The sequence below is a fragment of the Acomys russatus genome, chromosome 25, assembly GCF_903995435.1.
Source record: "Acomys russatus chromosome 25, mAcoRus1.1, whole genome shotgun sequence".
In the NCBI taxonomy this organism is placed as follows: domain Eukaryota; kingdom Metazoa; phylum Chordata; class Mammalia; order Rodentia; family Muridae; genus Acomys; species Acomys russatus.
The window spans coordinates 47,894,328-47,921,455 of NC_067161.1; the positions used below are offsets into that span (position 1 = coordinate 47,894,328).

Here is a 27,128-nt window from a genome sequence, read left to right on the forward strand (position 1 = left end):
CTACTCCCATGTGAACACCACTTCCTCTCTGTGCATACTAATATTAGAGCCCAAGATACTGTCCTGATAATTTGGGTTTACAATGAAAAAAACGCTGATAAAAAGACACTCACGTTTTCTTCCTCCTATTCTTACTCCTACCTTGACATCTATTGAACTTAATCCTGATACAAAAAATGGTGGCCAAATCTTCAAGCTGACAGGAACTCACCGGCACCTACTAAAGCCGTCTGCTGGTGAACTCCCCTGTATAAACTGCGCTAGTGTTGATGAACTGACGTACACCCTCCAATGCACTGCACATCATCTCTAGACGACTTTAGCATCTGCTACAATGTAAATAGCCATACTAAGGTACCCAGCGAAGATGCAATTTTGTTGTTGTAATTTTGAGACAGGATCTCACTAAGTAACCCTGGCTAGTGTAGAATTCTACTATGTAACCATATTGGCTTGATTAAGAGAGTGTTGCTGGAAGGAGCCTGGGCTAACTGAATAGGCCAGTGGCTTCTACTCTGTACAACACCCTGTCTTCTCTTTGTTAGTGGCTGACAAAGCCGGATACCTGATGGGACTGAATTCTGCGGAGATGCTGAAAGGCCTGTGTTGTCCAAGAGTGAAAGTTGGTAACGAGTACGTCACCAAGGGACAGAATGTCCAGCAGGTAACAAAATTTTTGGAACCCGGTTAACTTAGATGGCCTGCTAGTTTAGCCATGTCTGCAGCATTCTTCTAGTTACATTTGGAAAGTTAGGTGGGACTGACTTCTGCTCGAAAGGAGATAGTATCCTTCGATCTCAGGGGCGACACAAGGATGCAAATGCAGGCATGCCACTAGGTGCTATGAGGGCCGGCCACCAGGAGATGAAGGCGAGGCAGCCGCTCTCTGACTTCTTTGAGGGCTCCATATGCTATTATCTCTCTCCGCGAACAGCATCTTCCACCGCTCCTGCCTGAGCCCTTACTCAGGCCTTTCATATTTATATCTCCATGTTTCCACTTTCAACCCGAGATTCAGACTAATTTCTTCTGATCCCAATTCCAAATTCTGTCAAGAAACACTTACACATCCAGTCTGTGTCAAGGCTTCTCCGGGAGGCATGTGCTGTAAGCATAGCTGTTAAGAAACTATGTTTTTAGTGGAATTGTCCTTAGAGAAAGGAGACTATCATGAGCTGGACAGCTATCTTAAGAAGTACTTAATAAGGTGCCGAACAATATGAAATTGTCAACATTCAATTACTTTTGACAGTCATGATGTCTATTTTAAGCTTTGACTTCACGCAACCAACAGGTGTGGAATAATTATTTAATATGAATGTTAAATGAATGGTCCTGTCTCAAGGTAACCAACTCCGTGGGCGCCCTGGCCAAGGCCGTCTACGAGAAGATGTTCCTGTGGATGGTCACCCGCATCAACCAGCAGCTGGACACCAAGCAGCCCAGGCAGTACTTCATCGGGGTCTTGGACATCGCTGGCTTTGAGATCTTTGACGTGAGTTGTCTGGGCGAGTGACTGGCTTAGCTGTCGGCTTAGCTCTGTTGCCAAATTCACTCACATGGATTTTATTTTTCAGACTTAAACTCTTTTCGTACTTTCACCCAGTTCAACAGCCTGGAGCAGCTGTGCATCAACTTCACCAACGAGAAGCTGCAGCAGTTCTTCAACCACCATATGTTCGTGCTGGAGCAGGAGGAGTACAAGAAAGAAGGCATCGACTGGGAGTTCATCGACTTCGGGATGGACCTGGCCGCCTGCATCGAGCTCATCGAGAAGGTAGGGATGTTCCTTCCTCCTTCCATGGTTGGCACCTTCCCTTTGCTCCTCTGCCTCTGCTCTGCTCATAGATGGGCATCTCGAATGCTTCTCTTCTTCAGATAGCTGAATCACCCTTTGCAGAGAGGGTAAGCTTAGAAAGAGGGAGACTCCGAAAGCACTCAGAACTGTTCTCACACTCACAGAGGTGGGTGCCCAAGTGGTTAAAATACAAGACCACAAGCATGTCAGTGGAATCCCAACATGCATTGTGGCATCTCTTATCTACTGACCTGTCCCAAAATTCAAAGAGGAGAGATAGGGACAGTGGTGTTCTTAGTGGGAAGTTATCATGGGAAAAAAAGGAGTGGTGTTAAATGTTACAAAGGACTTCCGTGCTGGGCAAGGTGGTGCATTCCTGTAACCCCAACGTTTGGGGGTCTGAAACAGGAGGATTATGAGTTTCTACCCAGCAAGACCCCATTCTTTGTATCTACGACTGTTCTGTTGCTGCATCACACAAACCAGGAGCCTTGTTCTCTTAGCTCACACTCCAGCACTCTCGCCACCACAGGGGTGGCACCAGTGGATTTCTCTTTGCTTTCTCTAACCATGGAACCACTGGCATGGCCTCTTAGCTATAAAGACACCATCTCTGTCATCCTCCTTGCAGCCCATGGGCATCTTCTCCATCCTGGAAGAGGAGTGCATGTTCCCCAAGGCGACAGACACCTCCTTCAAGAACAAGCTGTACGACCAGCACCTGGGAAAGTCCAACAACTTCCAGAAGCCCAAGCCTGCCAAGGGCAAGGCCGAGGCCCACTTCTCCCTGGTGCACTATGCGGGCACCGTGGACTACAACATCGCCGGCTGGCTGGACAAGAACAAGGACCCTCTGAATGAGACCGTGGTGGGGCTGTACCAGAAGTCCTCCCTGAAGCTATTGTCCTTCCTCTTCTCCAACTACGCAGGTGCAGAAGGAGGTGAGACCCTTTTCCCTCAGGGAAAGCTCTGTGCAATCACCCACACACCCTGAAGCAGCTCATAGAGCAGACGGCCCAATCTGAGCTTCAGGCTCTTGCCTCCATCTTTCTTCCTCCTGTTCCCATTGTTCCCCTTAAAACACTGAGCTCCATGAAGGTAAATCTGACCCTAAGTGGACAAGGTACTCACTATTTAATGATTTTTTTTTTTAATTAAGGTGTAATTGAAATATAATAAAATTAGTACTTTAAAAGTCCAATGGGGCTTGGGGTGGGGTTTTTGTTTGTTTGGTTAGTTGTTTGGTTTTTTTTCTTTGTTTGTTTGTTTGTTTTTGTTTTTTGTTTTTTGTTTTTTAGTATGTTTGTAATTCTGGGCAGTCATCACCAGTATCCAATGTAAGAACATCTTACCATCCCTGTAATCCATGAGCAGACTCTCACCATTCCTGTCCCCAGAGCCTGGGAATCTCGGCTCTACCTTCTGTCCCTCGGGGTTATTCTCTCGAGGCTGGTCAGGGTATCTGTGGCCTGACTTAGGGACAGCACCAAGACTTTAATATGAGGACCGATGCGGTCACGGACTTGGGCTTCTGCATGGCTGAGGCTGGCTGGACTTATGTTTGGCTTTTTCTGGAAATTACATAGAAGTGGAATCAGACATGATAGGGCCTTTCACTCAGGCGCTATCCAGGTCTGCGCACACTGTAGCAAGGATTAGTTCTTGATTCCGCTTGAGAGGCAGTTTATCTCAGTGCACACACAGCCTTCACTTTGCCTCTCCCTTCTCCAGTCTGTGGCTAACTGGGCTGTCTCCATTTTCTGGCTACTGTGAATAGGGTTTTGGTAAGTGTGCGTGTTCGGTTGTTTGCCATGTGCTTATCTGTTCTCAGCACCCTGAGTATACACCTAGAAATACAAATGCAGGGTCATGTGATGTCTTAGTGCCTTGTCCAGTCGGTGGCATAGATATGTGGCAGCTATGCGTGCTTGTTTGAGACATAGTCTCATTTTGAAGCTCAAGCTATCCTATAATTCAATATGTAGCCCTGAATGCCCAAACTTGTAATGCCTCACATTCCCAAGTGCTGGGTGCTTGAGCGTGCTGCCACAGCTGGTCTCTATGTCTGGTGGCTCGGGAAACTGTAGTGGTTGTTGCTCAAGTAGCCACACAGCATATGGCACCAATTTCCAAAGTTTCTACTCCATTTTTTTCATTGCCTGTATTAATACGTGTCACACATTAAATAATTGCCAAGATATAATTTAAAATAGTGACCACTTACGTGCATACATTAATTTATTGATTTGCTTTAAAATGCATGCAAGGTAGTAATTTGGTAGATAATTTCACGATTCTTAAAAGCTAATGTCTAGTTATACTTTGGGCAGGGAATTATAATAAACGATCACAATTTAAACTTAAATGATAAAGTGATTTTTTTTTTTTTTTAGTTTGACCAGGGTACCTTTAACTGTCTTGTAAGGTGGCCTCACTGAGGGACAATGTCAAGACATTATTAGAACAACTGTGACTGAATATAGAGCTGAGAAAAGGTTTTCTGGCCTCCCCTCCCTGACCCAAATATACGTTCCTGCTAGCTCCTAGGTATGGAGAGGGCTAAGTGACAGGAGTGTGATGAAAAGAGAGAGGATATTCCCTCAAGCTGAACCATGATTAAGTTTCAGAGGCTAAATATGAAAGAGAGGCGTTCAGTAAAACTAGACCGAACATCACTGACTTCAAACTGAGACAAGAAATTAAGTTGTTTCTCCCAGAAAAAGAGAGAAAAAAAAGACTACAGAATAGTCTTGAAAAAATATATAGTTTTGCTAATTTCAGCTTCTTCCTCACAAAGGCAGATTCCAGGTTACCAAAGCCCGTTCCTATCATTCCAGTACTGGGGTAGTTGAGGCAGAAGGATTGCTGCAAGCTCAAAGCTAGCCTGGGCTACATGGCCACACCCAGTCTCAAAAACCAAAACTAATGAATTAATAGTAAAAGCAGCAAACACCTGAGAGAGAGAGAGAGTCCAACCATGGAAAAGGGTGTCTCCACCCATTTGATTAAATGTCAGATTTCCCCCAGGGGAAAGGACTGTCTCTCTACACCCAGGGTGTGCATTACACTATAAATATCACCACACCCCGCCCCAGCTCATAAGCACAGTGATCAAGCTGAGTGTCCCCAAATCTGGGTGGCCTAGGTGTGTGCTGAGAACAGCCCAAGAAGCAGCCAACACTCCTGTTGGTGGCTCGGAGGACAGCTGTACAGCCCCTCTGTGTTGCACCTGACCCCAGCTCTGTGTGTCCATCTGCAGGTGACTCCGCAGGAAGCAAGAAGGGCGGAAAGAAGAAAGGCTCCTCTTTCCAGACGGTGTCAGCCGTGTTCAGGGTATGTGGCTCACATCCTGGTACCTTCCTCCCCCTTCGCTAGCTTCCCTGCCCGACAAAATGGTATGCACTAAGAGACATGTTTGCTTTGATCTGTGTCCCAGGAAAATTTAAACAAATTGATGACCAATTTAAGGAGCACCCACCCTCACTTTGTGCGATGCCTGATTCCCAATGAGACCAAGACTCCTGGTGAGTAGTGCTCTGGGCTAGCAATTATTCGATGAGAACAGGACTCGCTGAAATGTCTGCAAAATCCTAAGGGTGGGCTGAAGAGAGGAGAGGAGACGCTGGCTCAGGAAACCGTTTAAAGTTCGAAACATGGGACATAGAGGTGCACACTGCCAACCCCAGAGTCCCTGAGGCTGAGACAAAAGGCTATGAGTTTGATGTCAGCCTGGGCAGCATAGCAAGACTGTCTCAAAAATCCAAAAGGGGGACAAAAACAGTTTCAGCGTCTTAATACAAAGGCAATAAAGAACTGTCCCTGGCCTGCGAGAGAGAGCATCTCCTCAGGGCTGGGAGCCAAGACTACGTGATCTCAATTCAGAACTCTTAGTCTGTTTCAGTGAGAGGGACCTGGGAAGACAGAGGGTTTTGCCTCAGGCCTGCCATTGCCTTGCAAAGTCTCCCACAGCATCCTGTCTGACCATAAGATTCTCCTGTGGAGTTTTAGAAAAGGCCTCTCTGTCACTGCCCCATTGGGTGCCCATCTTGGCCATCACCAAATGGTGGTCCCTAGGTTTTCTTCCAGGTGCAGAGGTTTGACCAGTTTATAATTCTGCCTTTCCCCCATCACGCTCATGCAGTTATAGCCTTGACCTTGTCTGGTTGCTTCAGGCCACAGCAATACCACAGCTCCAAGCGGCTCCTTTCCACATGCTAGGGGCTATTTTAATCCTGTTACCCACTTCAGCCCAGTCATACACCTCAGAAGTAGATGCTGCTGGTTTCCACATTTTGCAAATGAAGAAGTAGAGACATGTTAGGTCTTAAGAAATTCCTTTCCCCAAAGTCCAGCATTTGGACAAAAGCCCTGGCGTCTAAGAAGGTAGGCTCTACTTGCCAAAAAGAAGTCCTTCTTCTTAGGTCTGGCAGAAAGGACTGGAGTATGGCTCTTCCATTAACCTGTGCCTGAGGTGCCTATTTGGACATATCAAAGCAGACCACTGCCTGCCAGGTTCTCTCAGCTCTGTCCATTCTGTTATAGAGTCTTGCCTAGCTCCTCTGAGTGCTTCTCAGCCCTCCCTCTCCTCCTCTCACTTCCCTTCCCCCAGTTTCTTGGACTCCCATACAACACAGCCATTTTGGCTACATGTCCTCTTGGTGTCTTGGTCTCTTGCTCTTTGGGTTCCCGGGCACTCTCTTTGCCCCCTCTCCTCTCCTTTCCTCTTCCTCTCTCACTACCCCCACTCCATGGCCCGGCTAAGTTGGCTGGCCCTGGTCAGTCTGGACCATTGCAGATGCCTGAGTCTGTGCTCTCCCGCACATCTACAATAGATCTTCTCTTCAACTCCCACCTGGGAGTATCCTGTCCTTATTTTCTCTTTTTTCAAGGCCTAGAAGGTCCCCTTTCACACAGTTGGTAAATAGCACAGTTGGGATTTGAACCCAGTACAAATTGCATTCATGTACTGAAATATAATGTGTCTCATTAATGTACATAATCATAATGTTTTGTGTATATGTTAAAATTAAAAATCAGTGGATACTAAGAAGAAATGTAAAAAGTGAAAAATATAACAACCAATGCATGTTATAAAATCATGAAAAAATAATACCAATATGTTATTAAAAAATAAGAAAGTTCATTTATATATTTAAGTTTTTCTCTAATATCATCAAAAAGTAGAAATTTGCCAGTTTTCCAAAAACAGTAATTCATTTTTTTTGGTAAAGCTGAAGGAGAAACTTTAACAGTACCCTTGAATTTGAAGAGCCACTTAGATGGATTTTCTATTCAAAATATCAGTAAAATGAAGCCACTACCATCGAGAAGGAAAGGAACCAAATGTGAGGATGCCTAAGGTTCCTTTATGACTTCTGGAATCCTGACAGATGTATTTTCTCCTCAGCCTCCGTCAGTCCTATCCAGTGGGCCTTTGGGTAGCAGCGGCAGGGTTCTATGTTTGCACTGTCTGTGGCAACTAAGATGAGTCCTTGTTGATGAGTCTAAGTATGTAAGGTCATCACACAGAGATGGCAATTGTTGCACTGGAATCGGCTACAGCTCTGGTTAGGCTGTGAAAGCTATTATGATGATCCCTCTCCAGCAAGCAGGAAAGCCTGTAGACATTTAGAGATGTCTATAAGGTGAAGTCAAAGCCAGCAGTAGTTGTGTCCCTCCCCAGCAACTTAGAGAGCTGACGGTGAGAAGCCACCACAGCCACAGTGTCTCTCCTCTAACCCTCTGGCCACGCTGGTTACCAAAAGTGGCCATGACATCTCTGACATAGGCCTCTCTTGTCTCTCTGGTCAGCCCCTGCATCCTGAGGCAGATGCTGAGCAGATGGCTGCCAGCTCTCTACACTCAGCCTCCAGTCCCTACCATGGTTTCCTTCTCGATTTTGTTTCTGATCTGGTTTCGCAGGCTCTGCACATTAAACATGTTCACCCCTGAGCAGAGATAAGACCCTTCCGGTTGTCTAATGAGAAGCCCCAGGGCCTTTCCACACACTCTGCCTTTCCTCAGAGGCCAGTTAAAACAGTAGTGCTTCTGTCAGGATAAATCTCTTATTCCTATGGCCGTGGGGTGCCGGAGTCTCCCAGGAAGACTGGGGCAATTTCCTCTGTGGGCCTTGCTATACAAGTTGCAGTCTTCCCCTGCCCCCACCCTCACCCCAGCCTTCCACCTAGTGCTGGTATCAACACACTCAAGTTTATGTGTTCTGAAGAAGTTCCTGGTGTCTCAGATCATCAAAGTTAAGTAGCGAAAGCGAGCAACTGCCCCTCCCCCCATTCCCAGGTGTGATGGACCACTACTTAGTCATGCACCAACTGCGCTGCAACGGGGTCCTGGAGGGCATCCGGATCTGCAGGAAAGGGTTCCCCAGCCGGATCCTCTATGCTGACTTCAAGCAGCGGTAGGCTCACCTCTTCCATGTATCTATCTCCTTTGGGGACAGCTTTTGCACACATGCTCCATCCTTGGTGCCAACCTCGGGCGGTTCGTAAACTAGCACACTTCTCGGGTGTTCTCAGGGGTTCTGTAGACTTCATTTTGCCTGAAGGATAACCCCATGTCCAAAGGGAGTCTTGGGAAGGCCCTGAGTGACCTATCAGTACGGTCAGACCTAGCCTGGTTGTCACTTTAAAGCAGGAGTTGCTCTTGTACATCAGAGGATCCTAGCAGCATCGCCAGCATCTACTCAAAGATGCTTATAGCAAGCAACAGCCATGTTCCTGTACTGTGACTCAAAAGTACCAGACGTTACCAGGTGTTCCCGGGGAGCCAAATATTCCAGTTGAAACCTATTGCTCTAGCTACCTCTTTCTTTCCAGAGGTCTAGACTCCTTGAGGGGTCTGAGGCCTCAAAGCCACAGTTAAATTCAAAGCTCCTTCAGGTCAGATAAGGGCCATTTCCTCTGAAGGCAAATTCCCTGAAACATGTGTCAGCTTATCTTCCGTCCCGCATGCTTCTCTCCCTCCACCACACATTAGAACCTACCCCTGGACTCCCCCCAACTCCCAGGCTAGTAGAACAGTTATTCAGCTTCTTAAGGCTGGAGCAGAAGGTTCTAGAAGGCCCAAGACCTTCCTGAGAAGTCAAAGCCACTCCCTCCTCTCTTCAGGTACCGGATCCTTAATGCCAGTGCTATCCCAGAAGGGCAGTTCATTGATAGTAAGAACGCCTCTGAGAAGCTCCTGAACTCCATTGACGTAGACCGAGAGCAGTTCCGGTTCGGCCATACCAAGGTGAGAACAGGTGGCCTGCCCGGCGACTCCCACAACCCTGACAGCTTGTCTGCTGGCCAGAGGGAAGGGTATTTCTTCTTCCAGTCAACTTGACCAGCCTTGTCTTCCAGCCCAGGTAAAGGAGTCCCCGGACTGTGGCTAGGGGCTCTGTCTCTGTGTGGGTCTTTAAGTGGTAAGAAGCTTAAGTTAGAAAAAGGGGCAGCAAGCTGTAATCCTCTTCTGTTAAGGAAGAAGAGCATAGTGGGGATGACACAGTGGGATTTGTGGGTAACCCTAGCTTCTACCTGCTACAGCAAGAGGTCCTTACAGATAACCCACACCTGTTTAATTAAATACATAGCATTTTCTACTATGTAGTAGTAGAAAAGCCACAATATTCATTTTGGTCAAACCCTTTAATGATTTTAATATCACTTTCTCATTCTTTTGAAGTGTAAAATGTCTTAACTCGATTATGATTTCAGATCATCTTAAATACACCATTGTTACTGTATTAAAATTACTTATACTATTTTATCTAATATCCAAAGAAAAATTTCCAGCAAATGCTACAATAGGAAAGAAAGGAAAGAAAGAAAGAAAGAAAGAGGGGCAGCCAGCAGGGGAACCCTGGTGTTCTAGAGAGGGGCAGGAGAGAGACTCTCAAAGGGGAGGAAAGAGCCTCACAGTGCATAGAACACAGGACAGATGCCGCCAGCGTGAGCCATGACTTGCGAAGGATTACTAGAACCAAGGGAAAGCCCAGCGCACGGCCATCCAGACAAACTTCACTGACTCCTCACAGTAGCTAAGGTGGCAGCCGATAAGGAGCGGTGCTCAATTCATTGAGTTCTGGGGAGATCAGAAGACAGGGAGGACCCAGGAGGGCAAGGACACCTGGATATATGCGTCAGATGGGGACCACTGAACGCCGATGGTCAGTTCCCATGCCAGCCCGGCTCTGAAGCTCCCAAAGAAGAGGCCAGGCTCCCAGCTGAGTCAGAGGACGGTCCTGCTTGGGGCATTGGGGCATTGGGGCAATGGCCTGAGGGTGGGGCAGAGAGCCCAGGAGATGGGACCCAGATACATTTGTGTTTCCCTCCTATTCTGGACACATTTTCGTCCTGTGGTTACTTTCCGGGTTTGTCTTGATTGCCTTTATGTGGGCTCTGTGGAACCAGTCCAGGAGGCTGATGGACCTGGAAGCTACTTCAGAGCACACTGTCTCACCAGGAGCTCAGGAGGTGCAAATACAGAGACCAAAGCCCCTGGAAAGGGAGGCCCGGAAGCGCCTTTGGTGTCAGAACTGGAAAGAAACGGGTTCCGCCATGAGGCCTGATGAACACCTGCCGAGGACGAAGGCAGGCTTGTCTCTCTTTTAATGCAGGTGTTTTTCAAAGCTGGGCTCCTGGGGCTTCTGGAAGAGATGAGAGATGAGAAGCTGGTGACCCTGATGACACGCACGCAGGCCGTGTGCAGGGGCTACCTGATGAGGGTGGAGTTCAAGAAAATGATGGAGAGAAGGTAAGGCAGAGTCTCACCTCTCTCACCCCCCCCACCTACTCAGCACCTGGTTATGACTCCCTGCTTTGGGTCTTTGCATACTCATCTACTCATTCATTCATTCATCTACTCATTCATTCATTCATCTACTCATTCATTCATTCATTCTTCATCTACTCATTCATTCATTCATCTACTCATTCATTCACTCATTCATTTACTCGTGCATTCATGCATGCATGCATTTGGCCAGCATTGACCGAGCAGCCATTCTGTACACTGGGGATATGAAAACGAACTCTGCCTTCTAACAGTTCACAGAGTCATGGAGAGCAGACACAGGCAGACTGTCAGTACTTCAAAGGTGTTGTTATTGTTAGGCGAAGGAGGGCCTGGCACAAGTAAACCTCTGGTCTGGCTAAGTACCGTGGGTAATTAATCCGAGTCCCGTGGTTGTACAGGGAGTCCATCTTTTGCATCCAGTACAACGTTCGCTCCTTCATGAATGTCAAGCATTGGCCCTGGATGAACCTGTTCTTCAAGATCAAGCCGCTGCTAAAGAGCGCGGAGGCTGAAAAGGAGATGGCCACCATGAAGGAGGACTTCGAACGAGCCAAGGAAGAACTGGCTAGATCTGAGGCCCGCCGGAAAGAGCTGGAGGAGAAAATGGTCTCCCTGCTGCAGGAAAAAAATGACCTCCAGTTGCAAGTCCAGTCTGTAAGTTTCTTCTGCTCGAGAGTACAAAATACAGATTCCCTGGACAGCGATAGAGCAGGCGGTACCCATGAGCTGTCTATTTAATAGGCAGTGGTGCCACCCAGTGGCCGTATCTTGTATTGCAGTACTACCCAGTCAGTAGAAGCAGGACTGGCCTTGGCTTCCCCAGAAAACACGTCAGAGTGAATTTATGCTCTCTATGGTCTCTTCTGTCTTTCACAGCAGATTGTGATGTATTTGTCATATCTTGGTATTGTATAGTTCATGCCTACTCAGAAATCTAAGGCAGGGGGATTTCCATGAGTTCTGATGCCTAGAAAACAATATTAACAAAAAACAAAACAATACAAAAGATCTGCCAAAAGTGCACATCTTGGGGATGAAGAGATGGCTCAGTGGATAAGAACACTTGTCCTTGCAGAGGACCTGGGTTCAGTTCTCAGCCCCCAGATGGTGGATGACAACCACCTGTGACTCCAGTTCTAGGGGACCCAACCCGACCTCCACATGCACACACATCATGCAGGCAAAACACTCACTCGTGCACATAAAATATTTGTAAATGTTTAAATGCACACGTTTTTAAAGAATGTATCAATAAAAATACATCATTAAAGTTAAATAACCTGACTGAAAACAGAAAGTAATTTTCCACACATGATTTTCAATAATAAGATTATCCTCTGAAAAGCGCTTTAGAGAATTCATTTTTACCAAAGAAATAGGGGCAAATGGAGCCATGCCTGCAGGCCACAATGTTCTGGCCTGCATAACTGTCTCTTTTCCAAGACGTTTGGAGTTTTTTTCTCTCAATAACCCTCAGAGATGTTCCATCTGCCCTGTGTACACTCGCCTCGTGGGTAGAGAATTCTCCACAGGAGCACCACCTTCTGAGGAGCACCACCTTCCAAGGCTCGGAGTCCTACAGGCAGCTGGGTTAACCTCCCAGACCCCCTCCTGATAGCTGTGTGACTTCAGCCCAGCTCGTTCTTCTCTTCCTGCCCTCGTTCTCTCATCCAAAAATGTGCATCATAGCAGTGGTCACGTGTGGATGGTTGCCAAGGAACCGGTGTGCTTGACACACATCCAGTGCCCAGTGTGTGCTTGGGTGTAAGAGGCTCAGAGAGCACTGGCACGGATTCTTCCCATGCTCCTTCGACCCATTCCCCCCACTACCACCACCGCACGGTGCATCTAGTGTGTCAAATGTTCTACAACAGGAAAGTGGCCGCTGATTTAGCTTAAGGACATCATAATTTGCCAATCTCGGTCCCATTCACAAAACTTGCTACAGTCTTCTGTGACATGGACTGTCTCAGTCACCTACTCCTGTGTGTTTTTGATCTCTAGTTCTTTGGCTGGAGGGAGCACAGGTAAAGGCACGTGGACAGTCCCCTTCTGTTGAAAGTTAACAGGTAGTAGAGTTGTGAAAACATTAATCTGTTCTGTATAGCATGGAGTACATGGATTACGTGGTTTTTGACTGGGGGAAGCCTGAAATATGCAGGCACCCACAGTCATCCAAAGTTAGAGGCTTTCAAGTTTGCCGTGGACCTGAAATTCCATGAACGCCTTCGTGTGAAATTACTTTGAGTGATTAGCTGTCAAGCGATGATGTCCTCGGTGTTTAAGAGAGCGTATAAGTGACATATGTATAAATGCCCGTGTGCACTTACAGCTGACCCACCCTGCAGCTCAGTTTGGGTGTGGGATTTTAGGGGGTCCGGCCTTTTCTCCCCAGGGTTTATAAAGCAACTGACCAGAACTTACAGTGAGCCGGCTCTTTCAGGAAGCTGAAAATCTGATGGACGCTGAGGAGCGGTGCGAGGGCCTCATCAAAAGCAAGATCCAGCTGGAGGCAAAAGTCAAGGAGCTGACCGAGAGGCTGGAGGAGGAGGAGGAAGTGAATTCTGAACTGGTTGCCAAGAAGAGGAACCTGGAGGACAAATGCTCTTCTCTCAAAAGAGACATCGATGACCTGGAGTTGACCCTCACTAAGGTTGAGAAGGAAAAGCATGCCACGGAGAACAAGGCGAGTGCACTGAAGGCTCCTCACAGGAACCCCGGCCCCTCACAGGAACCCCCGCCAATCCTCACTCATGCACTGAAGGCTCCTCACAGGAACCCCAGCCCCTCACAGGAACCCCGCCAACCCTCCCTCATGCACTGAAGGTTCCTCACAGGAACCCTGCCAATCCTCACTCACTGCCTAGAAGCAGGAGGCAGGAACCCAGGGGAGGGAAAGCAACAAAAATGGCGGCAGAGCGAGGCAGGTGATGAAGGAGGCAGAAAACTGGATAACAGCGAGGGTTGGACAAAAGTGGGGTACTTTATTGGAGGGATGTAGGAAAGCCAGTTGGCATGACTTAGCCCAATCAAGAAGCTAGTGGCAGCCAGGTGGTGGTGGCTCAAGCCTTTAATCCCAGCTTTTGGGAAGCAGACCAGCCTGGTTTATAGAGTGAGTTCCAGGACAGCTAAGGCTACACAGAGAAACCCTGTCTTGAAAAACAAATCAAGAGGAAGAAGCTATAGAGACAGCTCACCAGTTAGGAGCACTGGCTACTCTTCCAAAGGTGGTTTACAACAGTTTGTAATTCCAGTCCAAAGGGATTTAATGCCCTCTCCTGAACTCTGTGGGCATTGCACACACATGGGATACAAAGATTCATACATGCAGGCAAAATACCCATACATGCAAAACAAAAATTTTCCAGGAGTAGTGGTAAATGCCTTTAATCCCAGCACTCAGGAGGCAGACGCAGCCAGATCATGGTAAGTTCAGGGCCAGCCTGGTCTATATGACAAGAGCCAGGGGATCCAGGGCTATATAAGAACCCCATATAAAAAGGGAGGAAGAAAAGAGGGAGGGAGGGATGGAAGGAGGGAAGGAAGGAAGGAAGAAAGGAAGAAAGGAAGAGAGAGAGAGAGAGAAACAAAGAAAGGAAGGAAGAAAAGATTCTACATACCCTATGAACCCACAATTCTGTTCTGGGTGTAGACCAAGCAAGTCTCCCAACAGTGCTTGGGGAAACACATATAAACATGCTTGCACACATGGGGACACTTGCAGTAGCTTTTCTTGGGACAGAACTGGGAACCATGTTGTAGGATGGGAAGGCAGGATGCAGTGGAGTCGTGCAGAGAGCACAGCACAGCACTGGGGTCAGCCGTCAGGTAACAAAGATGGAGAGGAAGCAGCCCGTGCTCAGTGAGGAGAAGTGTAAGTAAGTGAAATGAGCAGTGTAGCAACACTAAGCTTCACACCTCAGGCTCTCCCTCCCCTTCCTGAACCCCGCCAGCCTGCCTGGAGAATGTTTGGAGGTGTCTATGAGTAAGCACACATTGATGCATTGCCCTTTGCACCTAGTGCATTTGCATTTTTTTTGATAGTGTCCTTCCTGGTGAAACATAATGTACCCTGAATGGAATAGTCCACACGGAAGAACACAAGACACCATGCTAGACCAGGGACAAAGACTCAAAAGGATGGGCCATAGCGCAGTTGGCAGAGTGTTGGCCTCGCTTCGAGTCTGATCCCCAAACTATGTGAATGGACTGGATAGGGTGGCTCCTAACCTAACCTTGGCATAGGGAAGGTAGAGGCAGGAAGGCTGGAAGTTCAGGACCATCCCTGGCTATATATCAAGTTTGATGTCACTTTAGGCCACATGAGAACCCGTTTCACAAAAACTTTCAAGGCTGGCTGGTACAGTGATATATGCTTTGTCTTGGCTACTCTGGAGGCTAAAACAGGAAGATCTCTTAAGCCTAGGAGGTTGGAGCCAGCCTGGGAACTATACAAAGACCTTTCTAAAAAATAAGATGGAACAAAATTAAAATAATAAACAAATTAGAGAGAGAGACAGACAGACAGAGACAGAGACAGAGAGACAGCGAGAACTGAAAAGCTACTTGTCCCAGAATGCTATGGGGCTAGAGACACAGAGAGGCAGCCATAACTTTTGTTGCTGGGAGCTGCTGGATTAATTGTTTCAATATTAAATTGGTTGCCAACTTTCTCCTAGGTAAAAAATCTCTCTGAAGAAATGACAGCCCTTGAAGAAAACATTTCCAAGCTGACGAAAGAAAAGAAGTCTCTGCAGGAGGCCCATCAGCAGACGCTGGACGACCTCCAGGCTGAAGAAGATAAAGTCAATGGCCTCATCAAGCTCAATGTCAAGCTGGAACAGCAGACGGATGATGTGAGAACACATGACTTCCGTGCTTTGCAAAGAAAGGGCCGAGTAGGAAGGAATCCATCTAGAGAGCTCAGATTCTCGTGTCAGAGCCAGACTCCAGCTGTGCCCCGACCCCAAGCCCCACACACATCTGAGGTGACAAGCAGGTCATGTGACCTTGTGAGGCCTCAGTCCCCACTTACGAATCGGGGATACGTACAAATAGCCAGACTTCAGAGGACGTCTAGGGAAAGTGTTCAACACATGACGTTTTCAGTAAAGCATAAACTGCTGTTCTCATCAGCATCTACTGATAGGCAGCTCGGATTCAGAAACTTCCAGTTGTTCTCTACAGTGTGTAAAAGCTCATGTAGGCAAGGGCGCAACTGAGGGGTACAGCATGCGTGAGGTCCTGACTTCCACCTGCAACACCCCCAAAGCAGAAACAAAAACAAAAGACAGTAAAAACCATTTACTGCCAGGAAAATGAAGTTTTTTTTTTTTTTTCTTCCATGATAAATTACTGTTCAGGCCTAAGAACTGCATTTCATGGTAGCTCCTTTTACTCCCTGTTGTGGCTAGACCTTTTGTTGATCTCTAACAAGGCCAGGGTTGGTGCATTCCCTGCTGCACCCTACTTTTCCTGTGCCTGGTCCTACACACACACTTGAGTTCCTTGCTTGACTACCTTCAGGGCTGAGAGGTGCAGGTGGGGGAGGAGTGATGGGCCTCCCCAGTGCCTATCCCACAGCCCTCACTGGTTACTATGGGAGATAAGACCTGGGGCAGGCCAAATGGGAATATGATCTAAAAAGAGGTACCAGAGGGTTCCCAAGATATTCACCCCCTAAGATATAGGACAGAGACGCGGAAGATGGGAGGCTGGCTACCTTCATTCTGGGGCAAGTGGCCACAGGGCATGGGCGTGATTGCGTTGGCTGCCGTGGATAAACCTGCTTCCTTAGCCTTGGACCACCGTCCCCACCCCGTGTCTTCCTAGCTCGAGGGCAGCTTAGAGCAGGAGAAGAAACTGCGGGCTGACTTGGAGAGAGTGAAGAGGAAGCTGGAAGGAGACCTGAAAATGTCCCAGGAATCCGTCATGGACCTAGAGAGCGACAAGCAGCAAATAGAGGAGAGACTGAGGAAGTAGGCCCTCCATGTGTGTTCTATCCCCCTGCGTGTGAGGCTGGAAGCCACGCACGGCCTCCGGTAAACGGGCCCTGGTTTACACACTGTCTCATCTGTTCGTTCTGCTTGCAGAAAGGAGTTTGAGATGAGCCAGTTACAAGCCAGAATCGACGACGAACAAGTCCTCAGTCTGCACCTGCAAAAGAAGATTAAAGAACTGCAGGTGAGGGAGTCAGGTGCCTCCCCAGTCACAGAGGGGCCCAGATTCCTCTTTCTCCCTCTTTTTTTTTCTTTTATTTTCTTATTGTGCCATTATATGCTGCTTTTTCCCCCTTTTCTTTCTCCTCCCTGCTTTTGTGGCACACCACAACAATGGACCCTTTCCTATAGCTTTTGAAAGAAATATTTTAAGTTTTCTAAGCGGTGCAAAAATTTCCTTGAGAAGAATCAGAATGGGCCCTTGCTGGCTAATCGTCACTGGTAACGGTGCCCTGACCACTGTTCCTAAGCCCAGGGCCCTCCAGTCCTCTGAAGAGGAGCTGCCAGGTTCAGGTGGATGTGGATCTTTCAGGATCCCACCACTGTGTGTGTAGGTATATGCTGAAGACCCAGAGAGAAGATATGGTGTATATGCAAAACTCATTCAGGTGCCTTCATATGTTCAGCAGGAATCCTCTCATCCTAAGCTCAGGATGCAGCTTACCCCTCGATACCCGCCTGTTCTGCAGGGCTTTCCATAGTGGACTTGCTGCAGCATTGAGTTGCTGCTTGGCATCACAACAGACCCTCATCGTAACTGACTGATGATTCCCCAACCGATGGGCACTTAGGCTGCTTCCAAACAACTATGGTTGTCCCTCCCACCGCTGTTCCCACTGAATGACAACGTATTCTCAACTTAGTGCTGCTTGCCCCCATTCCCCTTAGCGCCTAGCTGCTCCTGAAACGGACTGCTCCCCACCCCACAACCTGCCTAACTAAACTGCCCCTTTCAGGCCCGCACAGAAGAACTGGAGGAAGAAATTGAAGCAGAGCACGCAGTCAGAGCCAAAATTGAGAAGCAGCGCTCTGACCTCTCGCGGGAGCTGGAGGAGATCAGCGAGAGGCTGGAAGAAGCCGGTGGGGCCACTTCAGCCCAGATCGAAATGAACAAGAAGCGAGAGGCCGAGTTCCAGAAACTTCGCAGGGACCTGGAGGAGGCCACCCTGCAGCACGAGGCCACGGCAGCCGCCCTGAGGAAGAAGCACGCGGACAGCGTGGCGGAGCTCGGCGAGCAGATTGACAACCTGCAGCGCGTCAAGCAGAAGCTGGAGAAGGAGAAGAGCGAGCTGAAGATGGAGATCGATGACATGGCCAGCAACATTGAAACGGTCTCCAAGTCAAAGGTATCTGTCTGACCTTCCAGTCCTGGCAGCCATGTCTTCCCACCCTGTAAGCAAGTGGAATTTGATGCCCCAAACTCACTGTGCCTTCTAATTTGTTACCATCTTCCCTACTCCTGATTTTCCTAACTCTTCAAATTCATTGAAATCACATGTCCCAAATAACTGAGGCTACTATAACAAAACACCTTAGACCGGACAATTTTATAAACAACAGAAGTGTTGCTTACAGTTTGGGAGCTGGGAAGTCTGAGATTAAGTAACCAGTACACTCGGTGTTTGGCCAGGGCGCTCTCTCTGCTGCAAAGATGGTGCCTCCTCTCCATGTCCTCCAATGTCAGAACAAGGGAGCGAGTTCTCAACTATTTGTTGGTTAGTTAGTTAGTTAGTTAGTTAGTTAGTTAGTTAGTCAGTTAGTTAGTTTTGTGCCGGGTTCTCACCATGCAGCCTTGGCTGGCCTGGAACCCTATGTAGACCAGGCTAGCCTCAAACCCACAGAGATTTGCCTGCCTGTGCCTCCAGAATGCTAGGATTAAAGGCATGTACACCTCTTTAATAAAGGTGGATTCCTCATGACCTAATTACCTGCCCCCAGATGTCCTACCTCTCAGTACATGGAGATTTAGTTTCAACTTATAAATTTTGAGAAAACAGAAAAATGCAAAGCAAAGTTGCTCCCGCTTGGTTGAGCGATCTGCCACCAGTCAAGGTCATGATAACTTTGCTGGCTTTTCTAGTCCTTCTGGCATGCGCAAGAACTAAATCTAAGCTTGACTAACATGTGGGCTTCTCACCGTGGCTTTCTCTATGCCAACTTCTTACCCCACAGTGTTTGTCACTGGAAGACTCAGCCAGTGTGAAATTAGCATGCAATTAGCATACCTTGAGACAGATGAAACACTAGTACTGGAGGTCTTGAAGAAAAAGCACAAAGGCCTGAAGAGATGGCTCAGTGGCTAAGAACGTATATGGCTCTTACAGAGGACCCAAGTTCATTTCTCAACAAGTCTGCTGGCTCACAGCTGCCTATAAGGCCAGCTCCAGGAGATCTAGGGACTCCACCCTTCAGTGGCATCTACAATCATGTGCACATACCCTGCTCCAAATGCATATACTTAATTAAAAATAAAATACATATTTCTAAAGAGAAAGAAAAAACACAAGTCAGAAATGGTGGCACATACCCCTAATGCCAGCATTTGAGAAGGTAAGGCAGGATTGAAAGTTCAAAGTCAGAGTGGCATGGTGACCCACACCTGTAATCCCAGCACTTAGGAGGCAGAGGCAGGTGAATCTCTGTGAGTTAGAGGCTAACCTGGTCTACATTGTGAGTTCCACGACAAGCAGACTTCTGTGTCTTTGGGGAAAAAAATTCAAAGTCATCCTCAGACATAGTGAGGCCAACCTGAATTATATGAGACCTTGTCTCAAAAAAACCAAAACCAAAAACAAAAGCAAAGAGGAGGAGTAGAGAGGGAGATAGGAGGGAGGAAAGAACAGAAAAGAAATAAAGGAATAGTCACCCCTTAGTATCCGCAGTGGTTTGTTTCCAGTGCTTCTATGGACACCCAATCCATAGCTCAGGACCTCACAGAATAGCACAGAAGATGCGCATATTCTCCCCTGTGCACATCCTCCCACCCAAATCTTCTACAACTCATGCCTTCTCAGATAATGTAAAATCCGATAAAGTCACTATGCCCTGTTATTCAGGGAATAGAGCCCTGAAGGAAAAATCTCGGGCATGGCCACCTGTGACCCCTCCACTTGGGAGACAGAGAAGGTGGGCTGCTGTAAATTCAAGGTCACCCTGCTTCATATGGAGTTCTAGGCCAGCCAGGGAGACCCTGTCTTTAAAACAAACAAACAAACAAACAAACAAAAACTAAAACTGAATTAAACCAAAGTTAAAATCATCCACACATGCTAACCACAAGTCGGTTTGCTTTAGTATTTCCATTTCTTTAGGTTTTTAAAAACAAGGTTTCCCTGTGCAGCCCAGGCTTGCCCCTGAACTTGTGGCAGTCTCCTGCCTCAGTTCCCAAGTGTAAGTGCTAGGATTTATATGTATGTACCACCACACACAGCTGCTTTAGTCATTTGGATCTGCTGTGAATTCAGTCTAAGGATGTGGTTCCCATAAATACTGAGGACTCCATGTGTGGAAAGTTAGGGCAATGAAGCACAAAATGAACATTTGTTTTTGTTTTTGCTTTTACTTTTTGTTGTTGTTTTTTGTTTTTTTGTTTTGCTTTGTTTGCTTTGAGATGATGGGAATTGAGCCGAGGACCTCACATGTGTTGAGTGGTCACTCTGCCACTTGGTCAGACCTCTAGCCAGCACATTAATGCAGGTGTAAAAATAAGCAAGAAAAGACACCGATTACTGAGGCGTCTTTAAGACATTTCCCAGAATGCTTATCCAGGAACATATTCTGTCTCCCGTCCCTATCTGGAACTTTCTAGGGATCTTCATTCTCCCTGGGGATTATGCAAATGAAGGTTCTGACACTTAAACCCAACCACCTTCATAGCAAAGCTGCCTCCTCCCTGTGATTTCACAGAAAATCCCCCTCAGAGAGTAACCATGGCCTCCTTGGTTTAAGGGCTGCTGTTTTCCCAGGATGTACAATATACAGGAAATGTCTGGGCTGGGAGAAACACCACTGCCCCCTGTGGGGATGTGAGTCTCTCAAAAAGGATTGCAGAATTTCAGGGAATGAAGCCAAAGAGGAGGAAGTCAGGAAAGAAAGATGGGCCCCTGGAATCTCTCTCTCTCTCTCTCTCTCTCTCTCTCTCTCTCTCTCTCTCTCTTTCCCTCTCTCTCTCTCTCTCTCTCTCTCTCTCTCTCTCTCTCTCTCTGTCTCTCTGTCTCTCTCTGTCTGTCTGTCTATCTATCTATCTGTCTATGTCTGTCTGTCTGTCTGTCGGTCTCTTTCTGTATGTGTATGTCTCTCTGAGTCTCTCTCTGTTTCTGTGCGTCTCCTGGTCTCTGTCTCTCTTTCTGCTGTCTGTCTGTGTGTGTTGCCTGAATTGAGCACATGCCCTTGCACATGTCAGACAAACGCTTTACCCCTGAGCTACCACCTCAGCCCTTTTTGCTGTCTATTTTCAGGTTCTGATTCACATAATATTGATTTCTGCACTTCTTACAGATTTATTTTATTTGGGAGTAGGGGCACATGTGTGCAGATACACACAGAGACCAGAAGAAAGTGTTGGATCCTCTAGAGCTGTGCTTACAAGTGGTTGGAAGCTGCGTGACAAGCGGCACTGGCAATCAAACTCTGGTCACTCCATGACTTAGTTCATCTTCTATTGCTGTAGTAAAATACCTGAGGCTCGGTACTTTATTAGGAAAACAGTTTTATTTGGCCCATAGTTCTGAAGATGTGCCAACACTTATTTAGCTCACAGCAGATGACAAGATGGTGGTAGGAGCGTTTGTTAAAGGAACATAGGTGTCAGTCAGTTTTATATTAGCTCATTCGCATGCCAACTAGTCTTAGGAGACCATCGTTGATCCCTTCAGAAAGTGGTACCCAAATGATGTAATTACCTCTTGGTAAGGCCTACCTTTTAAAAGCCCCACCTCCCCTTGATACCACCACACAAGAGGCCAAGTGTCATCTCAACATCCGACTTCTGGAATGGCTTTATTTCACTCTGTGCTCTCAACTTTAAAGTCCAGCACTTCTATTTGCCTTACGGGTTTTTTTTTTAAGTTGTTGTGTCCTTTGAGTTTTCTCTTTGAGCATCATCCACCCTCTCAAACCCCTCTCCCTGCTGCTGAGTGCTTCCAAGTCCATCATCCTCCAGTAAGTCCTGAGCTCCCTGAGGACCATCTTTGATCTAATACCTCTGCTTCTTCTGCTGCTGCCTCACACTTTCTAGTCAAAGGGAAGCAGATGCTCACTTTTTTCTATATTTTATAGGGAGGGAAGAGAAGTGAGGTCTGACCCATGCACAGGGAGCGGGAGTTGGATGAACCTCATACAACTACAGGCAGATGGGAGGCTGGGGTAGTGGCTTCCTCATCTTCCTTACCCACCCCCAGGAACCGCTGTCGCATTGAAACAAACACTGCAACATGAAGGCGGAGCTTGGGAACAGTGTCCGTCTGGCAATAGGCTTGCTTATCTTCCAGCATGGTCTCAGGGTTCCCGTGAGTGGCATCACATTGGAAGCTGGTTCTAATTACTGCATGCGTACTTAGCAAAGCTGACATTCCACGCTATTGCTGATTAAAGAGCAATCACACACACACAAATGAAGAAAGCCCACCATGATGACGATTGTTAAAACCAACCCTTATATGCTTCATGTTTTCAGTTAGTCCAACAAGATGCCGGACTATCAAAGTGTCCATTTTCAGTGCTGGGCACCAGAAACCCACTTCCCAGTTCCCACTGGCCTCTTTGCTTTTCAGAGTAACATAGAAAGAATGTGCCGGTCTGTGGAAGACCAGTTTAATGAAATCAAAGCCAAGGATGACCAACAGACCCAGCTAATCCATGATCTGAACATGCAGAAGGCAAGGCTGCAGACCCAGAACGGTGAGGATGGGCAGGCCTCCGGGGCCCAGCGGGGACATGGTGGTTGGCAGTTGGAGATCCTAAAATGGCGCCACATCTGTTTGGCAGGGGAGCTGAGCCATCAAGTGGAAGAGAAGGAGTCTCTGGTTTCACAGCTCACGAAAAGCAAGCAGGCCCTCACACAGCAGCTGGAGGAGCTTAAGAGGCAACTGGAGGAGGAAACCAAGGTAAGGCCGCCTCTTCGGGGAAGCTGTCTGTCAGATAAACCTGACAGGAGGTTCACTGCACAGAGGGAAGACTATTGCAGGCAGTAGAGTATCAAGAGGGCTCCATCTCTCTGCCATTCAGTGTCATAATAGCCTGTTCCCCAATGACAAAGGACCTTGGCATTGGATCTCTTCCCTCAGGACCAAAAAGCCCTAACATCTCCATCTCTCATAGGGTGGCCTGATAAACTACCCCTCCGCCGCCCCGCCGCCCAGTCAAAAGTGTCCCTTCCCACTACTGCACAGTGAGACCATGTCATGAAGAAATTCACCCCAGCAGCTTAGAATCCCATGCTCTTTGTGGGTCACCTCCTGTACGATCTGTTCTTAAGTCCCCTTTCTCTCAAAAGACTGCATGGCTTACGGGAGGATCGTCATAATGCTACCTTCAGCATCTAGATACAGTTTATGTCACATGTCCATAAACTGATAGGAACACTCTTCCCCCCCCCCCCCACACACACACTGTAGTCATGGATGGTAAATAAACTTTCACCAGAGCAGTGGACACTGTAAGTGCTACTGATGCTGACGTTTCAAGCACCGAAATAGGAATCTAGACATTCAAAATTCCACGCGAAAGGCATTTGCTTTGATCTGGTTGAGACTTCTGTGATCTGGGTGAGATTTACAAGGGAATCTTTTGAAATTCTCCCTATCTTTCATTTTTGGCAAAGAGCAGCCCTGTATTTATCTCTCTGTCTTTCTAGTCTGAGGGAAGGTTTTTGGTGGACTAGGGCACAAGAAGAAGCCATGAGAACCAGAGGCTGAACATGGAGCACTCAAGGGAGGCCAGAGGCTGTCCTTTCACGGCTCTCACTGCCGCTATGAGGACCCTTCCTTAGGCAAAGTTCTGCATTTCTTTGTCTTCTCTAAAAATGATGAAAATACAGAAATCATTGTCCTGGGTCAACAGAACTCTTTTCTTTAGTGTTGGCATCCGAGGGTGCATGGTGATCATTAAAACTAGAGCTTAGCATTTGTTCTGTCCAGAGAGTAATGAGGGAGGGCAAGGACTCCAGGTATTAGTTCACACCAGCGGGCCCCCCACCCCGTATGGGGATGCTGGCCTCTGGAGCGTCCAGAGGATGCTGTAGCCGTTTCAGGGTCACAGCATACCTTTTCAATTCTGCTTTGATCCTTGCCATCACAGCCATTGAAAGGCCTCAGTGTGGACAGCAGCCTTTTAGCAGTTGCTATTACTTTATTAAGAAACAGAGGGCAAGCCTCAAGCCCAGAGCCACAGTATGCAAACTGTCTGGAGATATGCTGATGGTGTTGCTTTATGTCTGATATAGACATTTCTAATGTTTCTTATATTCAGAAGCGTGTTGAGGGATGATTTTACCATGTGGCTATAGAGCTATAGAGCTCACCATGTTGCTCAGACTGCCCCTGAGTTCATAATCTTCCCGCCTCGGCTCCCTATGTGCCGGAATTATAGATATGTGCTGCCATGGCTGGCTAAATATTAATAACTTTCTCTTTACTGTGGTTTATAACTTTCTTTTAGTAGTAAACATGATTATGGAGAGAATTTTTAAAAATCAAATATTAGATATGCTGATGTGACCAAAATCTGTGAAGCAACATGGAAGTGACTCAGATTGGGAACAGCTATATAAATGGACATTCCCCTGCTGGGAAAATGGGCATGTGGATTTGCAGTCAGTTACCATTGTGATCCTCAGGCCAAGAACGCGCTGGCCCACGCCCTGCAGTCCTCCCGCCACGACTGTGACTTGCTGCGGGAACAGTACGAGGAGGAGCAGGAAGCCAAGGCTGAGCTGCAGAGGGCCATGTCCAAGGCCAACAGCGAGGTGGCCCAGTGGAGGACCAAATACGAGACGGACGCCATCCAGCGCACGGAGGAGCTGGAGGAGGCCAAGTACAGCCCAAGTTCCCCATGGGAGAAAAGGCCCTAGAAAAAGGCTCAGGAGGGCAGCACCCCCCCCCCCACAGCTAGACAGTATCTCTTCCTCTCCGTTGTAGTTCCTTAAGCTTTCAGAGGGTGTCCCCCACTCTTCCCAGGGGCTGTCCTTCCACCTGGCTCAATCGGTGACTCCTTATAGACTGACTTTGTCATCAAGCATTTCGGGATTATTCTGGTAATACAGACACACAGCTTGACAATGTGAATGTGTTCTGAGAAACTTGGCATTAGGGATTTCATCACCAGGAGACCCTTCAAGAGTGAGTCTGCAAGCCTAGGCAGTGTGAAAGCACCACACTTTGTAGTAAGCTTCTCTTTCCTAAGTAGAACAAAAAGTGTAGCATAGTAAATGCATAACCCAGCGACACTGCCGTTTACTGCCAGTATGAAGCAGTAAGATCCTACACAATGCCCCCTTGCCATGCCTTCTGATGAACAGCAGCTCAGTAGCTTCGCCTATTTCAGCATCCCAGAAACAAATTATATATTGTACTGCGATGCTACAATGGTGACCGTGTTGCTAGGTGATGGGAGTTTTTTCCATTTCTGTCATAGTCTTATGGGACCATATTGGTTACGTGGTCCATGGCGGCTCATTATTTTTTACACATGATGGCGCCGGGTCCTCCACAGTCACGTGTCAGGTCTCAGGCAGCCTTTCCCATACTGTCCACTCTCCTTCAGTGTGATAGTTATTGCTGAAATACCCCCACTCTGGTGAGACAAAACAACCGGTTCTCCTAGGAAGAAGCTGGCTCAGAGGCTCCAGGAGGCGGAGGAAAACACTGAGGCATCCAACTCCAAGTGTGCCTCCTTAGAAAAAACCAAGCAGAGGCTTCAGGGAGAAGTGGACGACCTGATGCTGGACTTGGAGCGAGCCAACACAGCCTGCGCCACCCTGGACAAGAAGCAAAGGAACTTCGACAAGGTCTTTCCCCACCTGCTTCACAGACATGGTGGTCTCAGTGGTAGCCTTTCAGAGTGCATTGGGTGAGGCATGGAACCAGAACCTCAGCTCCCGCGTGGATGATTCAGGGAGTTTCTCTACTTCTCTATAGGCCCCTCTGAAGGAGGATGAGCTTGTCATGTAGACTGAATGTATTTAACCCCCAAACCCTAAGCCTGAAAATTTTGAGCACCATGATGCTACAAAGGGAAGAAAATCCCATGTCCAATCTCATGTGACGAGTGGTAGTCAAACCACAAACATGTTTAGCTGGGGGAATGGCTCAGCGGATGGAATTACTGGCCACTCATGCTTGCAAGCCTGAGTTCAGATCCTCAGAGCTCACACAGACGCTGAATACGGAGCATGAGTGTCTGTGATCCAGCACTCCTACAAAAGATAGGAGGCAGAGATGGGGCGGGGGGAATCCACGGAAAGCCCACAGGCCACCTAGCCAAGCCACTCAGCATCTCCCCTCAAGGTGGAGGGCGAAGATCAACATCCCACATGCTCACACCTGCGTTCACACACAAATGCTCTCACACACACTGTACATGTATGCACACACATGCACATCATTACATGCCTCCATACACACAAGCATGCTAAAAGTGCTGTACAAAAATCTCATACGACCATAACGTAGCAAATGAAACTCAAGTGCATTTTGTGTGGAGCTTGGGTCTCATCTCTAAGGTCTCTCGTGTCTACACAAATACTCCAAATATTCTGAAATCTGAAAAGCTGCCTGTCAGATTTTAAGGACCTAGCAGGGCACCCGTGGAGACATCAGACTTTGGAGTCCCTGGTCTAGATTAGAGCCCACCTTCTTCCTTTGGTCTCCATGGGTGGGAGGGTGACGCTTTGGCATTTCTCCCAGCCCTTGTTTGAATGATCCCTCTCAAGTCCCCCGGGGCTCTTCTGTTTCTTCTGCTCCCCATTCCCTCATCGCAGGTCCTTGCAGAGTGGAAGCAAAAGCTGGATGAAAGTCAAGCCGAGCTGGAAGCTGCGCAGAAAGAGTCCAGGTCTCTCAGCACCGAAATCTTCAAGATGAGGAACGCCTATGAGGAGGTGGCGGATCAGTTAGAGACGCTGAGGCGGGAGAACAAAACCCTGCAAGGTGAGCTCCCTCGGGCACACAGCTGGGTCATGCTACCCCTCTCCTGCCAACTCCAGCCTGAGTTACCCACAGCTCCCTCCTTCCTTCCTGTGAACCCACAACATCCTCATCCATCAGACCTCAAATGTACTAGTGTTCCCTAAGGCTCAAACCCTCTGCATGACAGGCGCGATGGCAGCTGATTCTTATTTTGAGGGCTGGAGTTGCCCAGTGAGGGGCTAAGCACACTCCTAATAGAAAACTAGAGATGTGTCTAGTTTTAAAGTAGCATTGAGCCTATTGCCGAAGTTCCTAATGACTTCAGGCTTCTGACCAATAAAATTAGACAGCATCCATGTTTCCCTGCATTTCTGCTGGTTCTGGAAGACTCGGAGTCTGAGGCTTCTGGGACTTCGT

The 27,128-nt window shown here is 47.7% G+C and overlaps 1 protein-coding gene across 1 annotated transcript in view; it reads left to right on the plus strand.

The window, feature by feature from the left end:
• The window catches only part of Myh13 (myosin heavy chain 13), a 46,880-nt gene that overhangs the window by 10,361 nt on the left and 9,391 nt on the right, over positions 1-27,128 (plus strand). The window contains exons 11-30 of the mRNA XM_051167843.1: positions 546-664; positions 1,346-1,495; positions 1,607-1,777; positions 2,430-2,739; positions 5,058-5,131; positions 5,235-5,322; positions 8,096-8,213; positions 8,923-9,046; positions 10,413-10,549; positions 10,990-11,245; positions 13,035-13,277; positions 15,271-15,447; positions 16,424-16,569; positions 16,684-16,774; positions 17,547-17,936; positions 22,362-22,488; positions 22,576-22,694; positions 24,425-24,621; positions 25,411-25,594; positions 26,567-26,732. Coding sequence (XP_051023800.1) covers positions 546-664; positions 1,346-1,495; positions 1,607-1,777; positions 2,430-2,739; positions 5,058-5,131; positions 5,235-5,322; positions 8,096-8,213; positions 8,923-9,046; positions 10,413-10,549; positions 10,990-11,245; positions 13,035-13,277; positions 15,271-15,447; positions 16,424-16,569; positions 16,684-16,774; positions 17,547-17,936; positions 22,362-22,488; positions 22,576-22,694; positions 24,425-24,621; positions 25,411-25,594; positions 26,567-26,732 — 3,387 coding nt within the window. The remainder of the gene's footprint in view (positions 1-545; positions 665-1,345; positions 1,496-1,606; positions 1,778-2,429; positions 2,740-5,057; positions 5,132-5,234; positions 5,323-8,095; positions 8,214-8,922; positions 9,047-10,412; positions 10,550-10,989; positions 11,246-13,034; positions 13,278-15,270; positions 15,448-16,423; positions 16,570-16,683; positions 16,775-17,546; positions 17,937-22,361; positions 22,489-22,575; positions 22,695-24,424; positions 24,622-25,410; positions 25,595-26,566; positions 26,733-27,128) is intronic.